General features: G+C 37.3%; 3 protein-coding genes across 3 annotated transcripts in view; 1 reads left to right on the top strand and 2 right to left on the bottom strand.

Annotated features, from left to right (window-relative positions):
* The window catches only part of ttf2 (transcription termination factor, RNA polymerase II), a 190,060-nt gene that overhangs the window by 93,334 nt on the left and 80,280 nt on the right, over positions 1-16,446 (top strand). The gene's annotated exons all lie outside the window — the stretch shown is intronic.
* gja3 (gap junction protein, alpha 3) lies at positions 339-1,766 on the bottom strand. Its single transcript, XM_054616042.1, has one exon. It carries the CDS (start codon positions 1,764-1,766, stop codon positions 339-341), a length of 1,428 nt encoding a protein of 475 aa, XP_054472017.1.
* Positions 6,523-13,523, bottom strand: gjb8 (gap junction protein beta 8). The gene is made up of 2 exons (XM_054616044.1): positions 13,402-13,523; positions 6,523-11,173 (listed from the first exon to the last, which is right to left on the bottom strand). Exon 2 carries the CDS (start codon positions 11,152-11,154, stop codon positions 10,354-10,356), a length of 801 nt encoding a protein of 266 aa, XP_054472019.1. The 5' UTR covers positions 11,155-11,173; positions 13,402-13,523; the 3' UTR covers positions 6,523-10,353.

The following is a 16,446-nucleotide window of genomic DNA, read 5'->3' as shown; positions in this document are numbered from 1 at the left end:
AAGGAAAAACACGATGTGTCCATTTTGATGCAAAATCCGGACGTCACAGTGTCCTTCGCTGCCTCCACCTTTGTGGGCGGAGCCTTCCAGACTTCATAGCACTGCATGATCACATTTTGTGTGCATAAATTAAGACCATCCAAAAAAACTAACAAACCTCAACTACTCTGCAACTCACCGATTGCATTAAACCAAATACTTATTTTCACATTAGCCGAAACGTTTTCTGTTGGTACTCTGCTCTCCTGTCTCTTGTCACTTTGCCTTTTTGATCATTTCTTTGTGGATTTCTTTTGTGGAGTGTTTTCGGGGAGTTGGGGATGTTTGGTTGAAGATATCTAGACAGACAGGTCGCTCGGCCTGGCCCTGATGCTGCTGCTCTTGCTGGCCCGACTGAGCCGCCGAGGGTCTGTGCCGACCGATACCGGAGGCTCGTGCATCTCCACGGTGGTGGTGGTGACGTGGCCTTCCTCCTGCTCGCTCTTCCCCCCGCTCCAGCTGCCCGCGTTGGACGCAGTGCTGCTGCCGGATGCGGCGGCGGCCGTTGAGTTGGTGTTGCTGGTTGGAGGGAGCAGCGCAGCATCGACGGGCTGCTGCAGCTGCTGCTCCTCCTTGTCGGTGCTGGTGGAGGAGGAGGAGGATGAGGAGGGTGGAGTGGCGGCCTTCATCTCCCGAGTCTGCTGCTCGGTGGCCAGGTTGGCCCAGTTCTGCTGCGCGGCCAGCCTGTGGTTGTTGTTGTTGCTGCTGATGTAGTAGTGTGGAGAGGGGGAGTGCTGTCGGAGCGGCTCCTCCCGCTGGAGTTCATCCACCTTGAACTCCGCCGCCGAGGGCGCGGTCGCCGGCCCCGCCGAGGGCAGCTGGAACGCCCCGCTGCCCGCCGTCACGTCCGTGTATTTGGGAGGGTAGCTGAGGCCGGAGGGGGCAGTTCTGGAGGCCAAGGCCAAGCACTTAGGGGCCGCAATGTTGACGCGTCGCAGCGACTCGTGGTCGGGGGCGAACTCGTTGGTCATGCCCTGTTTCACCTTCTTCCACCCGAGGTGATAGATCTCTAACAAATTCAGCAAAAGAGACACGCAAGCCACCACAAGCATAAATATAATAAAAATAGTCTTTTCAGTGGGCCTCGATATGAAGCAGTCCACGGTGTTGGGGCAGGGCCAACGTGCACACTTGTACAGGGGCCTCAGCTGGAAGCCGTAGAGGAAATACTGGCCCAAAATGAATCCCACTTCAAACAGGGTCTTGAAAATAATGTTGAACACATAGGTTCGCAGCAACGCGCCCCGGATACGGATTTTTCCGTGCTCGTCCCTGATTGGCGGCTTCTCCTTCTTGCCGCCTCCTCCTCCAGCTCCTCCAGCTCCTGCAGCGCCTCCACCATTTTTATAAAGGAGTTCCTTCTCCTCTCGGAACCTGTTGGCCTTGCGCAGCTCCTCCTCCTTCTCCTTCCGCTTCTCCTCCATGCGGACGATGTGCAGCACGTGGCCCAGGTAGATGAGCGTCGGCGTGGACACGAAGATGATCTGCAGCACCCAGAAGCGGATGTGCGAGATGGGGAAGGCCTCATCGTAGCAGACGTTCTCGCAACCGGGCTGCTGCGTGTTGCAGGTGAAGTCGGACTGCTCGTCGCCCCACACCTCCTCGGCCGCCGCCCCCAGCACCAGGATCCGGAAGATGAAGAGGACCGTCAGCCAGACTTTACCGATGACCGTCGAGTGCTCCTGAGCGTTCTCCAGCAGCCGCCCCAGAAAGCTCCAGTCGCCCATGCTTCAAGATTTCTAGCCTATGGAGAAAGTACAGGCTGGAGAGGAAGGAAGAAGAAGAAGAAGAAGAAGAAGAAGAAGAAGAAGAAGAAGAAGGGGAAAGGAAAAGGAAGTTAAAGAAACTAACTAGTAGGTTTGAACACGTGTCACGTTAAGGCCTCACGTTAAACACATACAAACACACGGAGGTGACGACAGGACATGTTTCTCTTTTTAGTTTTTCCGTAAAAAAAAACCTCAGCAGAAAGATTTCTTTACAGAAAAACTGCCACGTAGGCGTCGGATATCGAAAAACGAAACACAGCATTGGCCTCAAACACACAGGCGCTGGTTTACTGTATAGACCACCTGTTTGACTGAACCCTGGTTCACTCTCTCTGTCTCTCTCTCTCTCTCTCTCTCTCTCTCTCTCCCTCTCTGTGCGTCGGGCCTGTCTCTCTCTCTCACCTGCTCGCTCCACTGACCAGCAGGCATGTGCTGAGATCAACATTATAATGTTCGAAAACAGCATTTAGCAGCGATGGGGCTCTGGTGTGGCGTGCACACACACACACACACACACACACACACACACACACACACACACACACACACACACACACACACACACACACACACACAGAAACAATTACTGACACACACACACACACACACCTCCCCTCCTCTCCCTCATTGTCAACTGTAACAGTAAAAGCAACAGCGATCAAATTGAAAAGTCACGAAAAACGATGTGACAAATTCAGATTTTAGAAATATGCTGTTTCTTAAAATTCCAAAAACTCTGAAAGATTTCAATTTGCAAAGACTTTCTTTCTTTTTCCACTTTAATTATAGACATATTCAACCTTTAAAAAGTCATAAAAATCCAGGTTGAAGTCTTTAAATAGCTTGTTTTGTTCAAACAATCCCAAATAATTGAAAACACATTTGAAAAGCTGAAATCAGACCATGTTTGATCGAATATACAGTTTTTGCGATTCATTTTCTGTTAATTGACTCAAGTTCTATTGTTTAATGTCACAGATTTAACACAAAATCTACACCTGCTAATTAAATGAGCTTTTTCATGTTTGAATAAAACAGATTTTATATTTACAGATGGGATAAAAACACACACACATATATATATATATATATATATATATATATATGGGTTATTCTTTAGACAGAATAATGCACGTGTGAAAAACACTATTCATTCAACAAAAATCATCACACAGAGCAGAAGAGACACTTACTAAAATATTCTTGTATTAAAGGTAATAAATCCATCGACTAGGGTTCACAATATGTATGACACCTGGAAGAGAAAACACATTTAGTCAGTACGTAATTTATTTTCTTTGAGACTAACAAACATAATAAAAAGTTCTATGCATGTTTTGAGCAATAATCTAAATGTATCCAGATTTAACACTTCTTAAAAAGCTTAAAATCAAACATTTTCTCAGCACATATTGCGTTTGACATATAAATATTGGTAATAAGTTGCGTAATAAGTTTAATAAATATTGCTGATACTGCAGGAATCAAAGCCACAGAGAGACATACAGTCATGCATCGTTTGACCGTGTCATGACTTAATTATTAGCAGTCAGATTTTCAGGTATTTGTGGTATTTTCGGTAACAGACAGAGTCAGGTTCAAATACAAAGCCATACCTGCTGACAATACAGACTGTGCCAGAGTCCCCAGACTCCCTTTAAGCTTTGTCAGGCGTTTGTGTCACTCTTCTTGTTCAGTAAAAACTGAAGCAGCTCTTAATTACCTGATTACATTCTTCATTTACTTTAGGCCCAATTAAGAGGGAGACACTACAGGTGAATAAGGTAAAAAATGAAATAACTGATAGATATCAACATGAAACTTCACCAGTTGATTACTTTCATTGAGGCAGTTATTTTTTGTACAACAAGTTTTCTTAAATATTTAAATGATGCATAATCTTATTAAATATGTGCTAATTTTCATACATTTCCAGAACATAACTGTGAACATTTGATTAAGCCAGGTTCAAAATTCTTGGTTCATTTTGTTAACATAATAGAGTCAAAGTTTTTCACAGTGTGAACTTAAGATATCTCTTTGATACAACTCCATTAATCAGAAAATAATGTCAACTGCCATAGAACATGTTGTATAAATCAGGTTATGAATGATATCTGAACAAACCCCTCAGTAGAAACCTTCAGAATATAGAGAGGAATGAAACTGTAAAGTTTGGTGTATGTAAGAGCTACTGAAGTGGAGATTTATGGATCAGAGTCTGAGAAAAACTCATTTATATGTTTTGTATAATTACATACATTTTGAGACACTACAGGTGAATAGGGTCAAAAAAATAACTAATAGATATCAACATGAAACTTCCTCAGTTGATTACTGACATTAAGACAAATCCTTTTTGTATCACAAGTTTTCTGAAATATTAAGTTTAGATATGCAAATGAGGCATTATCTAATGGTAACTTTTGGTGATATTTGGTCAAAACTACATACACAAATAGACAAAGTATTAAAATAAACACCTGAATGTGTATTTTGGATGTTTTTCCTTCCTCTTGTCTGAAAGAACACATGTTAGTGAAGTAAGATAAACCAGTGGAGCAGTCTGAACACAGGAACAAGTTGACAGCAGAGTTGTTTTCCTGTCATACCTTTAGACCGGAGATGTCATACTTAAATACCAAAAGCAAATCCATCTGCCATCATTGGTGCCATCGCTTTGAGTGCGTTGAAAAGCTGCAGAGATCCCACACTAACTACTGATTCATCTAGTAACAATATTAATCTATAATAACAGCTGCCTCTCAAACTCTCTCCTGCACAAACTTCTCCAGTCTGTTGTGTCGGTTTCTGTCGGTGGACTTTGGGAAGGAGAGAAGAAGAAGTTCCTCCTGGAGGTGGTTGTTAGTTTCTGGAGGCAGCTTGGAGTCGGAGATGGGGCTCGGTCAAACGGAGCTGCCTCCCGGTTCCAGCCATGTCTGGACTGTCACATTGTGTGACCATGCATGAGTGAATGCACAGAGTCATCAGCCTGTCCGGAGTCACACCACGCCCCGTCAAACCTCCACCCACACACAAGAAACTCGCTCAAAACGTGCGTAAAAGCTGCCCAAAAATGTGCCCAAAATGTGCCAAAAATGTGCCAAAACAATCTCTTGCTTGCAATATGCCCCAAAAATCACATCCAACCCCGGAACCATTTACAAATCAAGAATTTAAAAGTGAACACTGTAATTCTACTGTAATTTTAGAGTAAATACATTTAAATATGTATGTGTTTATTTATGTTGCTAAAAGTTTTGGATGAAAAAACTTTCATGCAATTCTGTCCAAAAACTATCAAACCTCCATGAACCTGTAGAGAGTAAATACATTTAAATATGTGTGTATTTATTTATGAATTGTGCTAAAAGTTTTGGATGAAAAAACTTTCATCCAAAATGTGTCCAAAAACATGAACATGCTCTTCTGGACTTGTCCAAAAACTATCACATGAAAACCTCCATAAACCATGAAAACATTTACAATCCAACAATTTAAAAGTGAACACTGTACTTTTAAGAGAGTAAATACATTTAAATATGTATGTATTTATTTTATTTATGAATTGTGCTAAAAGTTTTGGATGAAAAAACTTTCATCCAAAACTTTCATGCAATTCTGTCCAAAAACTATCAAACCTCCATGAACCATGAAAACATTTACAATCCAACAATTTAAAAGTCAATACTATAATTTTAGAGTAAATACATTTAAATATGTGTGTATTTATTTATGAATTGTGCTAAAAGTTGCCGAAAAACTTTCATCCAAAATGTGTCCAAAAACATGAACATGCTCTTCTGGACTTGTCCAAAAACTATCAAACCTCCATGAACCATGAAAACATTTACAATCCAACAATTTAAAAGTGAACACTGTAATTTTAAGAGAGTAAATACATTTAAATATGTATGTGTTTATTTTATTTATGAATTGTGCTAAAAGTTTTGGATGAAAAAACTTTCATCCAAAACTTTCATGCAATTCTGTCCAAAAACTATCAAACCTCCATAAACCATGAAAACATTTACAATCCAACAATTTAAAAGTCAATACTATAATTTAAGAGAGTAATTAAGTTTAAATATTTAATTATTAGTTATTGTGCGTAAAAATGTGCCAAAAAGAACTTTTGCCAAAACTTTCATTTTCAAAACATGACCATGCTCTTCTGAACTTCTTCCAAAATATCACATGACAACCTCAATGAACCATTTAAAAAATCTACCATTCAACAGTTTAAAAGACAATAATATAGTTTAAGAGAGTCATTTAATTTACTTATATTTTTATTTATAAATTGTGTGCAAAAGTTGCTGGAAAATGTGCTAAATATAATAAATTTCCCCTAAAATGTTTGCACAATGTGTCCAAAAACATGAACATGCAACAGTTTAAAAGTTAATAATATAATTTAAGAGATTCATTGAATTTAATTATTTATGTATTTATTAATAAAGAGAAAAGGCACCATTAAATGGTCACAATAAACTCACGATTGACCCTTTAGGAAACACTGTTCAAATAATCATTACTTAAGATTAAATCAAAATTAAATAAAAGTTGATATCTGCATGATTTAAAAGAAAGAAAAGACAAAATGTGCATAATATTCTCTGAGCAGACTCATGTTTTAGAGCATCAATCCAGAAAAAATGAAAGAATGCAAGTTAATATAAGAGGAAAACGTGAAACAAACTTAATGTTCACAAACTATTTATTATTCTTTTTAATGATTTATGAAACAAAAAGTCTCACAGAGGAAAAAACTGCTAGGATCAAAGTGCGATTGATTAAAAAAACATCTTGTGTATAAAATACATTTACAATTTAATATCTTCATTTCTCATTAGTTTGTTAGAGCAGATAGAAAAAAAACATTTTACTAGAAACACGTTAAAATCTCAGGACTGGAGTGATCAGCTATCACAAGCTGTCATTTGGCTGTTACAGAAAGCAGGAGGTCAAAGGTCAAAGCAGAGCAGAAACAGCTTCTGCATCCAGAGTTCTTTGTCTGTGACGTTGTATGACTTGGCATTTCTTAGATATTTGGACAAAACCTTTCTCACCCACTTAAACAAAGTCAGACTTCCATCTTTAATGATGTAACGTCACTATCTTTCACTATGAAGTTTCTGATCTATAAGGTGATTTATTTTATTTTTAACAGCACAGATGTGACTAATCCATCTCAGTCTATTCCTGGACGGGAACGAGGACAAAGACATCGACCCCCCAGGTTCCCGCAGTGTGGTGGCTAAAATAAGGCCCATGCTGAAAGCTGATACAGAAGGCTGGGGGGGGATTCACACTGCAGAGACAACACAAGTCCAAATAACAGGAGGACTACCGGGCCTCTGGACTGAGCAGGACCGCTTCTGGACGGGGTTTTCATAGAGCAGGATTAAGAGCCTTGACTTTAATATTGGGTTTACAATAAGGCCAATAAAATAATGATAATGAGGATATTTATAATAATCATAATGATAAAAAGTATCAATAATAATCATAATTATAATAATAATAATAATAATAATAATAATAATTAAAAACAATAAAAATAAAATTACAATATATATTGAAACAAAATAATAAAAATAATAATAAAATAATAAAGCAAGATTAAGTGCCTTGACTTAAATATTGGGGTGACAGTTTAGCCAATAATTGTAATAATGATAATAATAATAATATAAGTAATAATAAAATAATAGTTATAATAATAATTATACCAATTTAACAATATTATTATTATTATAATTATATGTGTTATTATAATTGTTTTATTATTATTATTATTATTATTATTATTATTATTATTATTATTATTATTATTATTACTACAGTACCAGTCAAAAGTCTGGACACACCTTCTCATTCAACTACTTTGAAGAATCTAAAATATAAAACATATTCTGGTTTGTTGAGCATTTGTTTGTTTACCACATAATTCCATATGTGTTCCTTCATAGTTTGGATGTCTTCAATATTAATCTACAATGTAGAAAAAAATAAAAATAAAAATAAAGAAAAACCATTGAATGAGAAGGTGTGTCCAAACTTTTGACTGGTACTGTTAACAATAAAGACAATTTGGAGCATCCCTTAAAACTTGTTAAAGTTGTTTAACTTGATAATCCTGCTTTATGAAAAAAAACTCTTTGTCAAATCCCAAAATATGTAGTGAAATATTAATTGATTAATATCTGGAAAACACAAGGACTCAGACAGATTTAGTATCTTATAAAAAAAGCATCTTGACCGAAATATTTTTGACTTTGATATCCAGCTCAATATGTTCTTTCACACCTGTAGTTTTTTTTTTGTGGATGTATTTAAATGTTTCTATAAAAATTCTCTTCTGCACCTTTATGAACTTTTCACTGTGCATCTGGTCCTTGTGCATAAAAGTCATTCTATAAATTCTAATACTTCTGAGATTGTACATATCAGATAAAACAAAATAACTTGGGTAAGTTTTCTATCACTCGCTGACTGCAGAATAAAAACATCTTGTCCAGTCCAGACGCACATATTTGTCCATATTCTTTTTTTATCACCTGTTGTGCAGGTGTGAAAATATGCAAAACATTCTCATCTGATTTAAATACAGAAACACTTTCTGTTCAAGTGAAAGACATTCAGATTTGATTGAACAGCTGTTAAATCTCTTTGTGTTGTGGTGTAAGATTTCATCGTATTATGTTAAAGTCTTTATCAGCATAATCTCATGTTGTGCAACACACTTCTTGGTGATTACAAACCCACCAAAATAAAGCATTATTTATAGAAAACATATTCAACAATCTGAATTTTCAAACTTCAAGGCACAGTCACTTGATTCAATACATCAGGATCATAAAAACTCTGCGTTTATTAATTACTGTAAAAAACACGTATTTAAAATGTAACGTCTAGTAAACTAGACACTAAAAACATAATCATAAAGGCACTTGTTTTTTTTCTTTTTTACTTCATTTGTTCTCTTTCCTGTTCTTCATCACCAGATATATCCTTCAGCCTCTGAGGAAGGCCTTTTGTGCTCTCCGAGGTTCCTCTTAGAACCACTAGATGTCAGTGATGTCATTCTTCTCTGTTTTCAAAACATTCAAGCAACTTCAGACTGTCAACAATAAATATATAAAAACTCTCAAACGCTGTCGACCTTCCACTGTGTGGAAAAGTGAGATGATACTTCTGACAATGTTAAAGATCCACAGATGCAGAGATATTATTTTGTATAAAAAAATGTTAACTGAAACCGGCTCTTTAATGTACTAACCTCTTTTATGGTAATTTATTTTCTTGAGGTCTCAAAATCTGCTTCAGAAGCTGTTTTAATTTTCTAATTTGGTTACCAAGACAAGATTTTGGCTTTATGTCTCTGAGGAAAAACTGTATTTCTCAATATTGTGTTAACTTTTGAAGTTTATCCAACTTTCTTTAATGAATTTAAGGTTACAATTATTCTGTCTAGGGCTTTTATTGTGAAAGGTCTGGTCTGTGACGCCTTTGTCAAAGTTGAAAGGAGTAATTAAGTTGTCAGTTCAGGCATCCATGTTGTTATTTATTAAATATTAGTGCAACTCTACGCGTTCTTCACAACGTGATTGGTTGATTTATTTTGCGGTGCAGAAGGCTCAGAAAAATGTCTCTGTCTATCTGAAAAAAACAAAACATAAAGTTGCTTTTTTGCAGCGTTATATTCACGTTGTAAGCGAAAATTACTCTTGACAAAACACTCGATGATATATTGACTTGCAAGCAAGCAAGAAAACGCCCCCAGTGTGTGAAGGACTGTCAGGGGGAAGCACCGAACCCTCGACGTCTGATACCGACGCACAAGTCGCCCTTTAGCGTTTCTATAAGAAGTACCGAGCTTTCAAGTAACTACAACGTGAATCCATCAGTTTCATTATTAGACGCTCAGAGAAAACGCTCTGAGATTGCAACTATGAAGCATTAAGGGCGAAAAAGAGGGACTTTCACCCAGGAGACCGTTTTTCGTGTCCCAAATTTACGTAAATGTCGTTTGTGACGTGTTTTTTCCGTCCTAGCGTTACGTTGTTTACGTACTTATTTGAACAAAACCATGATGTTTTTTTCCTAAACCCATAAAAGGGGTTTTGTTGCCTAAATTTTAATTAATTAATTATGTTTTGAATTCTCAACGTTAACCCGCTGACTGCGACCGTTATCAAGTGCTTTAGAAAGTGACAGGGTCCAGCGAGGTTGATGTTGTTGAGGGCTTGTTTTTCAATAATAACATCTCTAAATTATTTTTTCTTCACCTCATTTTTGGGCGCCAGTTGGATGGACAGCGCCCTCAGTGTTTGCCTGCACCACCTTCGCCTCGGGCCGACTCTGTCAACTTCACACGACACAACTCTTGATCTGAACAAACAAGCTTGAACTAAAATGTTCTGGTGGATGTTTACATTAAGAGTCTAATTACTAAACACATAGTGTGATGATGACACGCGGGAGGGTGCTCTAGATTTACAGTTCAGGCTTCTCCTCTTCTATGGTTTCTGTCTGTCCTTCAGCACATCTTGCTGGTCGAATGCGAGGGCGTGGACAGCAGCAGCTCGTTCTTCACGTTCTGCAGATGGCTTTTGTCCTGCATGGTGCTGTCCGTGTGGGCGTACGATTGTTTCCTCTTCGCCCGGGCCGAGCACCTCATCAGCGCCTTGGCGATGAGGTAGCCCAGCTCGGCCACGTTCAGCACCATGCAGAGCGTTGACGACGACACCATGAAGATGGTGAAGATGGTCTTCTCCGTGGGCCGTGAGATGAAGCAGTCCACCTTGTTGGGGCAGGGCCACTGCTCGCACTTCACCAGCCGCGGCATCTGGAAGCCGTCGTAGATGAAGTAGAGCGCGTACATGAAGCCGCCCTCGAAGATGAGGCGGAAGAACAGGCTGCAGGTGTAGGTCCACCACAGCGGGCCCGTGATGGGCAGGCGCCTCTTCTTCAGCGTCTCCAGGTCGCCCGCCGTCACCTTCTCGATGCCGTTGGAGGACAGCATGGTCCTCTTGTCCCCGCGGTTCCTGTAGGCCACGTGCATGGCCACCAGCAGGGCCGGCGTGGACACGAAGATCAGCTGCAGGCACCACAGGCGGATGTGCGACACGGGGAAGAAGTGGTCGTAGCAGACGTTCTTGCAGCCGGGCTGCTGCGTGTTGCAGGTGAAGTCCGACTGCTCGTCACCCCAGACGCTCTCGGCGGCCAGGACCAGGATGGTGATGCGGAAGATGAAAAGGACAGAGAGCCAGATCTTTCCCAGACTGGTGGAGTGTTTGTTGACGCCGCCCAGCTGGGCGTAGAGCGCCCCCCAACTCATTGTGGCGACGGAGGACGACCTGCAGAGGAGAGGAATTCAGCAGGAAAAATTCAGAGAGTTGATGGAGCACATTCGAGGTTGAAAACGAGACTGATTCTCACAAGCTGCTCATTTGGTATCGATTCCTTTTCAAAATGTAATATAATAAAGTTATATAAATACTAAACATGTCTGGCTGCATCGCTTCCAAACATTCTCAGTACTTATGTATAGTGTTTGTGCACTGACACATTTTGCAGGCCCGTGTCACATGACATGTGAAAACCAATGTGACACAGTCATGTGAAACATAGCTTGGTGTGTGTGGTGCTACTTTTCACCTGTGGATAGAAATACAGCAAGATGCTATATTTGTAACAATAAGGGTTTCACACAGCAGCAACATTTAGAAATGTATTCATTCTTGATATTTCATCCATTGTTTTTCTAAAAATGACCTTTATTTTGAAAAACCAGACAGAGTACAGGCTCAGGGGCCCAAAGTGTCAGGAGCCCTTGTGTTTCATCTAAGAAATGTTGCTCAAAGACACATGTACAGACCAGGAAGAGACTCAAAACAACCACAAAGACACAAAATCACCGGAGAGACAAAGAGACACAAAATGACACAAAGAGACACAAAATAATTACAAAAAGAAACAAAGAGACGCAACATTACCACAAACAAAAACAAAGAATTTCAGTGATGCAAATTCAAATAACACACCACAGGAATGTGTTTTGTTTGCTTTGTCATGTGTTACAAATAGGCTACAACTGAATTTCATTGTGCAACCCTGTGTTGAATAATGACAACACATTATCCTTGAATCCTTGAATCCTTCCCTGAATCCTTAGGACACACAATATGACTACACAAAGACGTAAAGTGATCACAGGGTGGAACAAAGAGACACAAAATGATCATAAAGACTCACAAAATGACCACAGAAAGACACAAAATGACCACAGAAAGACACAAAATGACCACAGAAAGAAAATGACCACAGAAAGACACAAAAGGACCTCAGACAGACACACAATTGCCATAAAGAGATATAAAGGGACACAAACCGACCACACACAGACACAAAATGACCACAAAGAGACACAAAATGACCACAAAGAGACACATATGACCACAAAGAGACACAAAATGACCACAAAGAGGCTCAAAAGTCTCAAAACCACAGAGATGTATATCCACTAAAAACAAGGGACACAAAACAACAACTTAAAGGGTCTAAACCAAAAAAATGCTTTTATCTAGAAGAGGTGTTGGGGCCTTTGACACGTCTGAGCTCAGGGGCCGTGATCATAATCCACCCATGATTACCAGTTTAATTTATGATCATTACCAGTATCGTCTCTAAGAGTATCGATGTCATATGGAATATAATTTTTTTTGTTTTTTGCCCGTCCCTAATTTGAGCATCTCTTCTCTTTCTTTCTTCATAGATCCACTTTTGGTGTTTTTTAATGTTTTGAACGATGAACATTGGAGAGTAAAGTTATTTTTTGATAACATGACATGAGAACTTTCATCACTTTTAAGAGCAAGAACAGAAAAACCGACTCTGGAACACAGAGGAACAGAGCAACCAGATTTATAAAGTCTGATAAACAAGTGTTTTATTTTTAGACATTAATGACAAACTACATGGAAAATCATATTATTTGTCATCTGATAAAGCACTTTTCAAATCAGAAAGTATCCTGATAATGTGATTTCAACATTTTCTGACCCATTATCACCAATAATAATATTATTTATCATTTATTAGCACGATAATCCATTTGAAATGTATTCAGTTGTGATCTACTTTTACTTTTCTACCACTACATTGTTACTTTATACTGATTTATTCGAACAGTAGTGGAGATGAATGAAGATGACATAATACCTCAAATCAAAAAGGATCAAGCCGGCATCTTTGCTTTCTATTAATTACTATCTGTTATTTCCTTATCTTCTTGAAACACTACAATCTCTCCTCTCATCTGTATTCCTGCTATGTTAATAGGAATATTGATAATTCATTTAAAGATACAGTTTGGGCTTTTTTTATGTGATGCAATTAAAGATCATTTACCTTAAATGCATGTTTAATAATCACAACCTCTCTTCAGATGTGCTACACATGTGATGACTCACTTATTAATAATCATAATTATCAATATTATAAGAATGTTAAGCCTGTTGTTGTTGTTGGTGTGTAACTATTCCAAGGAAGAAAGGAACTAAACATTACAACACAAATAACTCACCTCTGTGGGGATTAGAATAAAAAAATCAATTAATCCTTTATTATTTCAGTTTAAATGGTCCCAGGAGCTCCAGCAGAGTCCAGCTGTGTTTCTGGAGGAAGAGCTTCTTCTTGAGCTGCGTCTTCCAGCTGACTGGGACTCACCGGAGACCGTGTCAGGGTTTTCAGACCGGAATGAGGGGCGGGTCCAGGCCCAGGGTGGGGCCTCCTGCAGCCTGGGATGGGTTTGTTCTGTGCATGATGACTGTTCCTTTCCAAATGAGCAGAAACCGCAAGAACATGGAGGAGAAATGAATCCTGTGTGTTCATTAGATACACAGTAAGTGGTTGAAGAAGTACTCTGATCTCCACTGAGGAACACACAGTAGTACCATACAGGTATAAGTACAGGTAATGCATTCAAAACTCCACTTAAGTAAATGATTTATGTACAATTAGTGGATTCAAAAGTACAATATTTCCTTCTGCGTAAATCTAAAGAAGCAAAAAAAGAAATGACTTAAATAAAGTGCAGCTAACTTAAAATTGACTCATTTCAGAATATATTATTGTTATTAATAATGCATTATGTTGCAGTAAAGATGCTGTTTAACTACTCTTCGTACTGCTGTTACTTTTTAGTTTTTTTATGTAAGTATAAAGGCAGTGGTTGAAGAAAAAGTAGTAGTACCACAGGGTGTAAATACTCTTTCAGAGGTGCAAGTACAGTATTCAAAATTCCCCTTAAGTAAATGTACTTACACTTATTATTACTATTGCAGAATATATTGTTGCATCATAATAAATAATGCATTATGTTGCAGTAAAGGTACTGTTTAATTACTTTATATACTGCTCTATTAAAAACTCTACTAAAGTAAACACACCTAATCTTATTATTAGTAATGCAGACTCATTTCAGACTAACTTATTGCATCATAATTAAGGATGCATTATTATCTACTTTATATACTGCTGTGTAGTTCGTGAATCTCTCCTCCAGTTATCAATAAAGTTGTATCTTAATCTATATTTATACATCATCATTTATTTGTTGATTATCTTTTGTTTTATAAATCAGAATCTTCAATGTAATTTAAGTTATTAAATAAAACTAAAATATTTCCATCTGGGTTATTTAAAAGAAGCATAAAATGGAAATACTCAAGAATAGTACCCTTAAATTGTATTTAAGTACAGTAATTGAGTAAATGTAATTACTTTCCAACAATGTCTATTCTGTGTTTTTCTCATCACAATATCATATTTTTACAAAAAATTGCGGTACTTCAATTTTAATCATGACTTGAGTGCAGCGGTGGAAGAAGTGCTCAGATTTATTTCTTAATTAAAAGTAGTAATATTACAGTGTAGAAAAACTCTGTTACACCTAAAAATCCTGCATTTAAAATCTTACTTAAGTAAAAGTACAAAAATATTAGCATAAAAATACATTTAGATTATTTAAAATATTTGTTTTATTTTTGCAAAACAATACTTAGTGAGTATTTATTTAAGTAAAGATATTCATTAAGCAGAATGGCCCATTTTTATATATTCTTGGATTATAATAATTGATGCATTTACTAATACTTTATATAAATACTTCATATACTACTGTGTAGTTTGTGAATTCCCCCTCAGGATCAATGCGTTTTATTTAAAAAACACATCATTTATTTGTTCATCTGCAAAGAAAATAAAGTTGTCAGATAAATGCAGTAGAGTAGAAGTTAAGTGCCTCTTAATTATACTTCAGTAAATGTACTAAGGTACATTCCACCACAAAAGGCACTTAAAGCCTCAAACAGGAAGAAATGTTTCCTATATGTGAATTATGTGTCAGCTGGAGGGTTCATGTGACGACTTCACATTCTCAGTGAGGTAGAAAAACTCAGTGGACGTGTTTAACCAGCTGGTGAGGCTGGTTTTCATCTATTAAAACCAGCCTCAGAGTACTTCCCTCACAAATCTTAACTCTAGAAATATTTCTTCCTTTGATGATTTCATGCCTTTGTGGAAAAAAAAGGTTTAATATATCTACTCACTTCTATTGTCTGCAAACGCAACAATATTCTGTATTTTTCACACATTTGATTTATTTTCAGACATAATATTCATCCTCAAGCTGATGACGTGCAAAAAAAGTACATGTAATTAAGTATGTGTAGTTATATAACATTTTCAATATATGTTTACTTGAATATTTCTATTTTCTGCTACTTCTCATCCACTAAATTTATTTAATGATTAATGATTTTAATTACTTTGATTCTAAAATTAAGATTGAAGAAATGCATTAAACAAATAAAAAAAAGATATTGTTATATTAAATAAAGACTTTATTCATCCCCAAGCTAACCAGCAATATATAAAGTAATAAATACAAAATTATATTAAGAAATAAAAATGTATTTTTAATTTGTACCTTTACATTGTTTTAACATACTCTTTTTTGCTGTGTTTGTTTATCATCATTTATTGTAAATTTTCCTATTTTCTATTTTTTTATTAAGTCTTATACTATTGCACTTTGTTTATTGTTATGCACCAATATCAAAGCCAATTTTTTTGTATTTGTAACGTACTTGACAATAAACCATTTTGTGATTTTATTACATTTACCAGCTGTGATATTTAAGGTGCAATAAACCGGATTCAGAGCTTTTAATTTACCAGCAAATAACTATATAAAGATAAAATAGAGTGATATCTACCTGACCATTAACACAATATTTATGTAGACTTAAATACAGACACATTTAATCATACCTCTATATTGTATTTACATTTATAGATGAAGAATAAAACATACTGCTGTATAAACATGTGACTTCGTCGTCCACACGGTTAAATCATGTGAGAGTCACTGCAGCTCGATGTCACCGTGAAATGAAATCTGTGACGTGAGGAAAGAAGAAATGTCACGGCGACTGTGAGAAACACTCGTGACATGTTTACATTTATGGTTCCTCACCAGTGATCCGATAACGTCATGAAGTCGTTCTGCTGGAGGGAACAAAGACGACTGAAGCGCTCAATCAGACATATTTAATATCTAAATGCT

Source organism: Anoplopoma fimbria, chromosome 16, assembly GCF_027596085.1.
Source record: "Anoplopoma fimbria isolate UVic2021 breed Golden Eagle Sablefish chromosome 16, Afim_UVic_2022, whole genome shotgun sequence".
NCBI classification, from domain to species: domain Eukaryota; kingdom Metazoa; phylum Chordata; class Actinopteri; order Perciformes; family Anoplopomatidae; genus Anoplopoma; species Anoplopoma fimbria.
This window is presented reverse-complemented; position numbering and strand designations above follow the sequence as displayed.

Coding starts and splice junctions, on each gene's coding strand:
- gja3 (XM_054616042.1), bottom strand. CDS start 1,766: ATGGGCGACTGGAGCTTTCTGGGGCGGCTGCTGGAGAACGCTCAGGAG.
- gjb8 (XM_054616044.1), bottom strand. CDS start 11,154: ATGAGTTGGGGGGCGCTCTACGCCCAGCTGGGCGGCGTCAACAAACAC.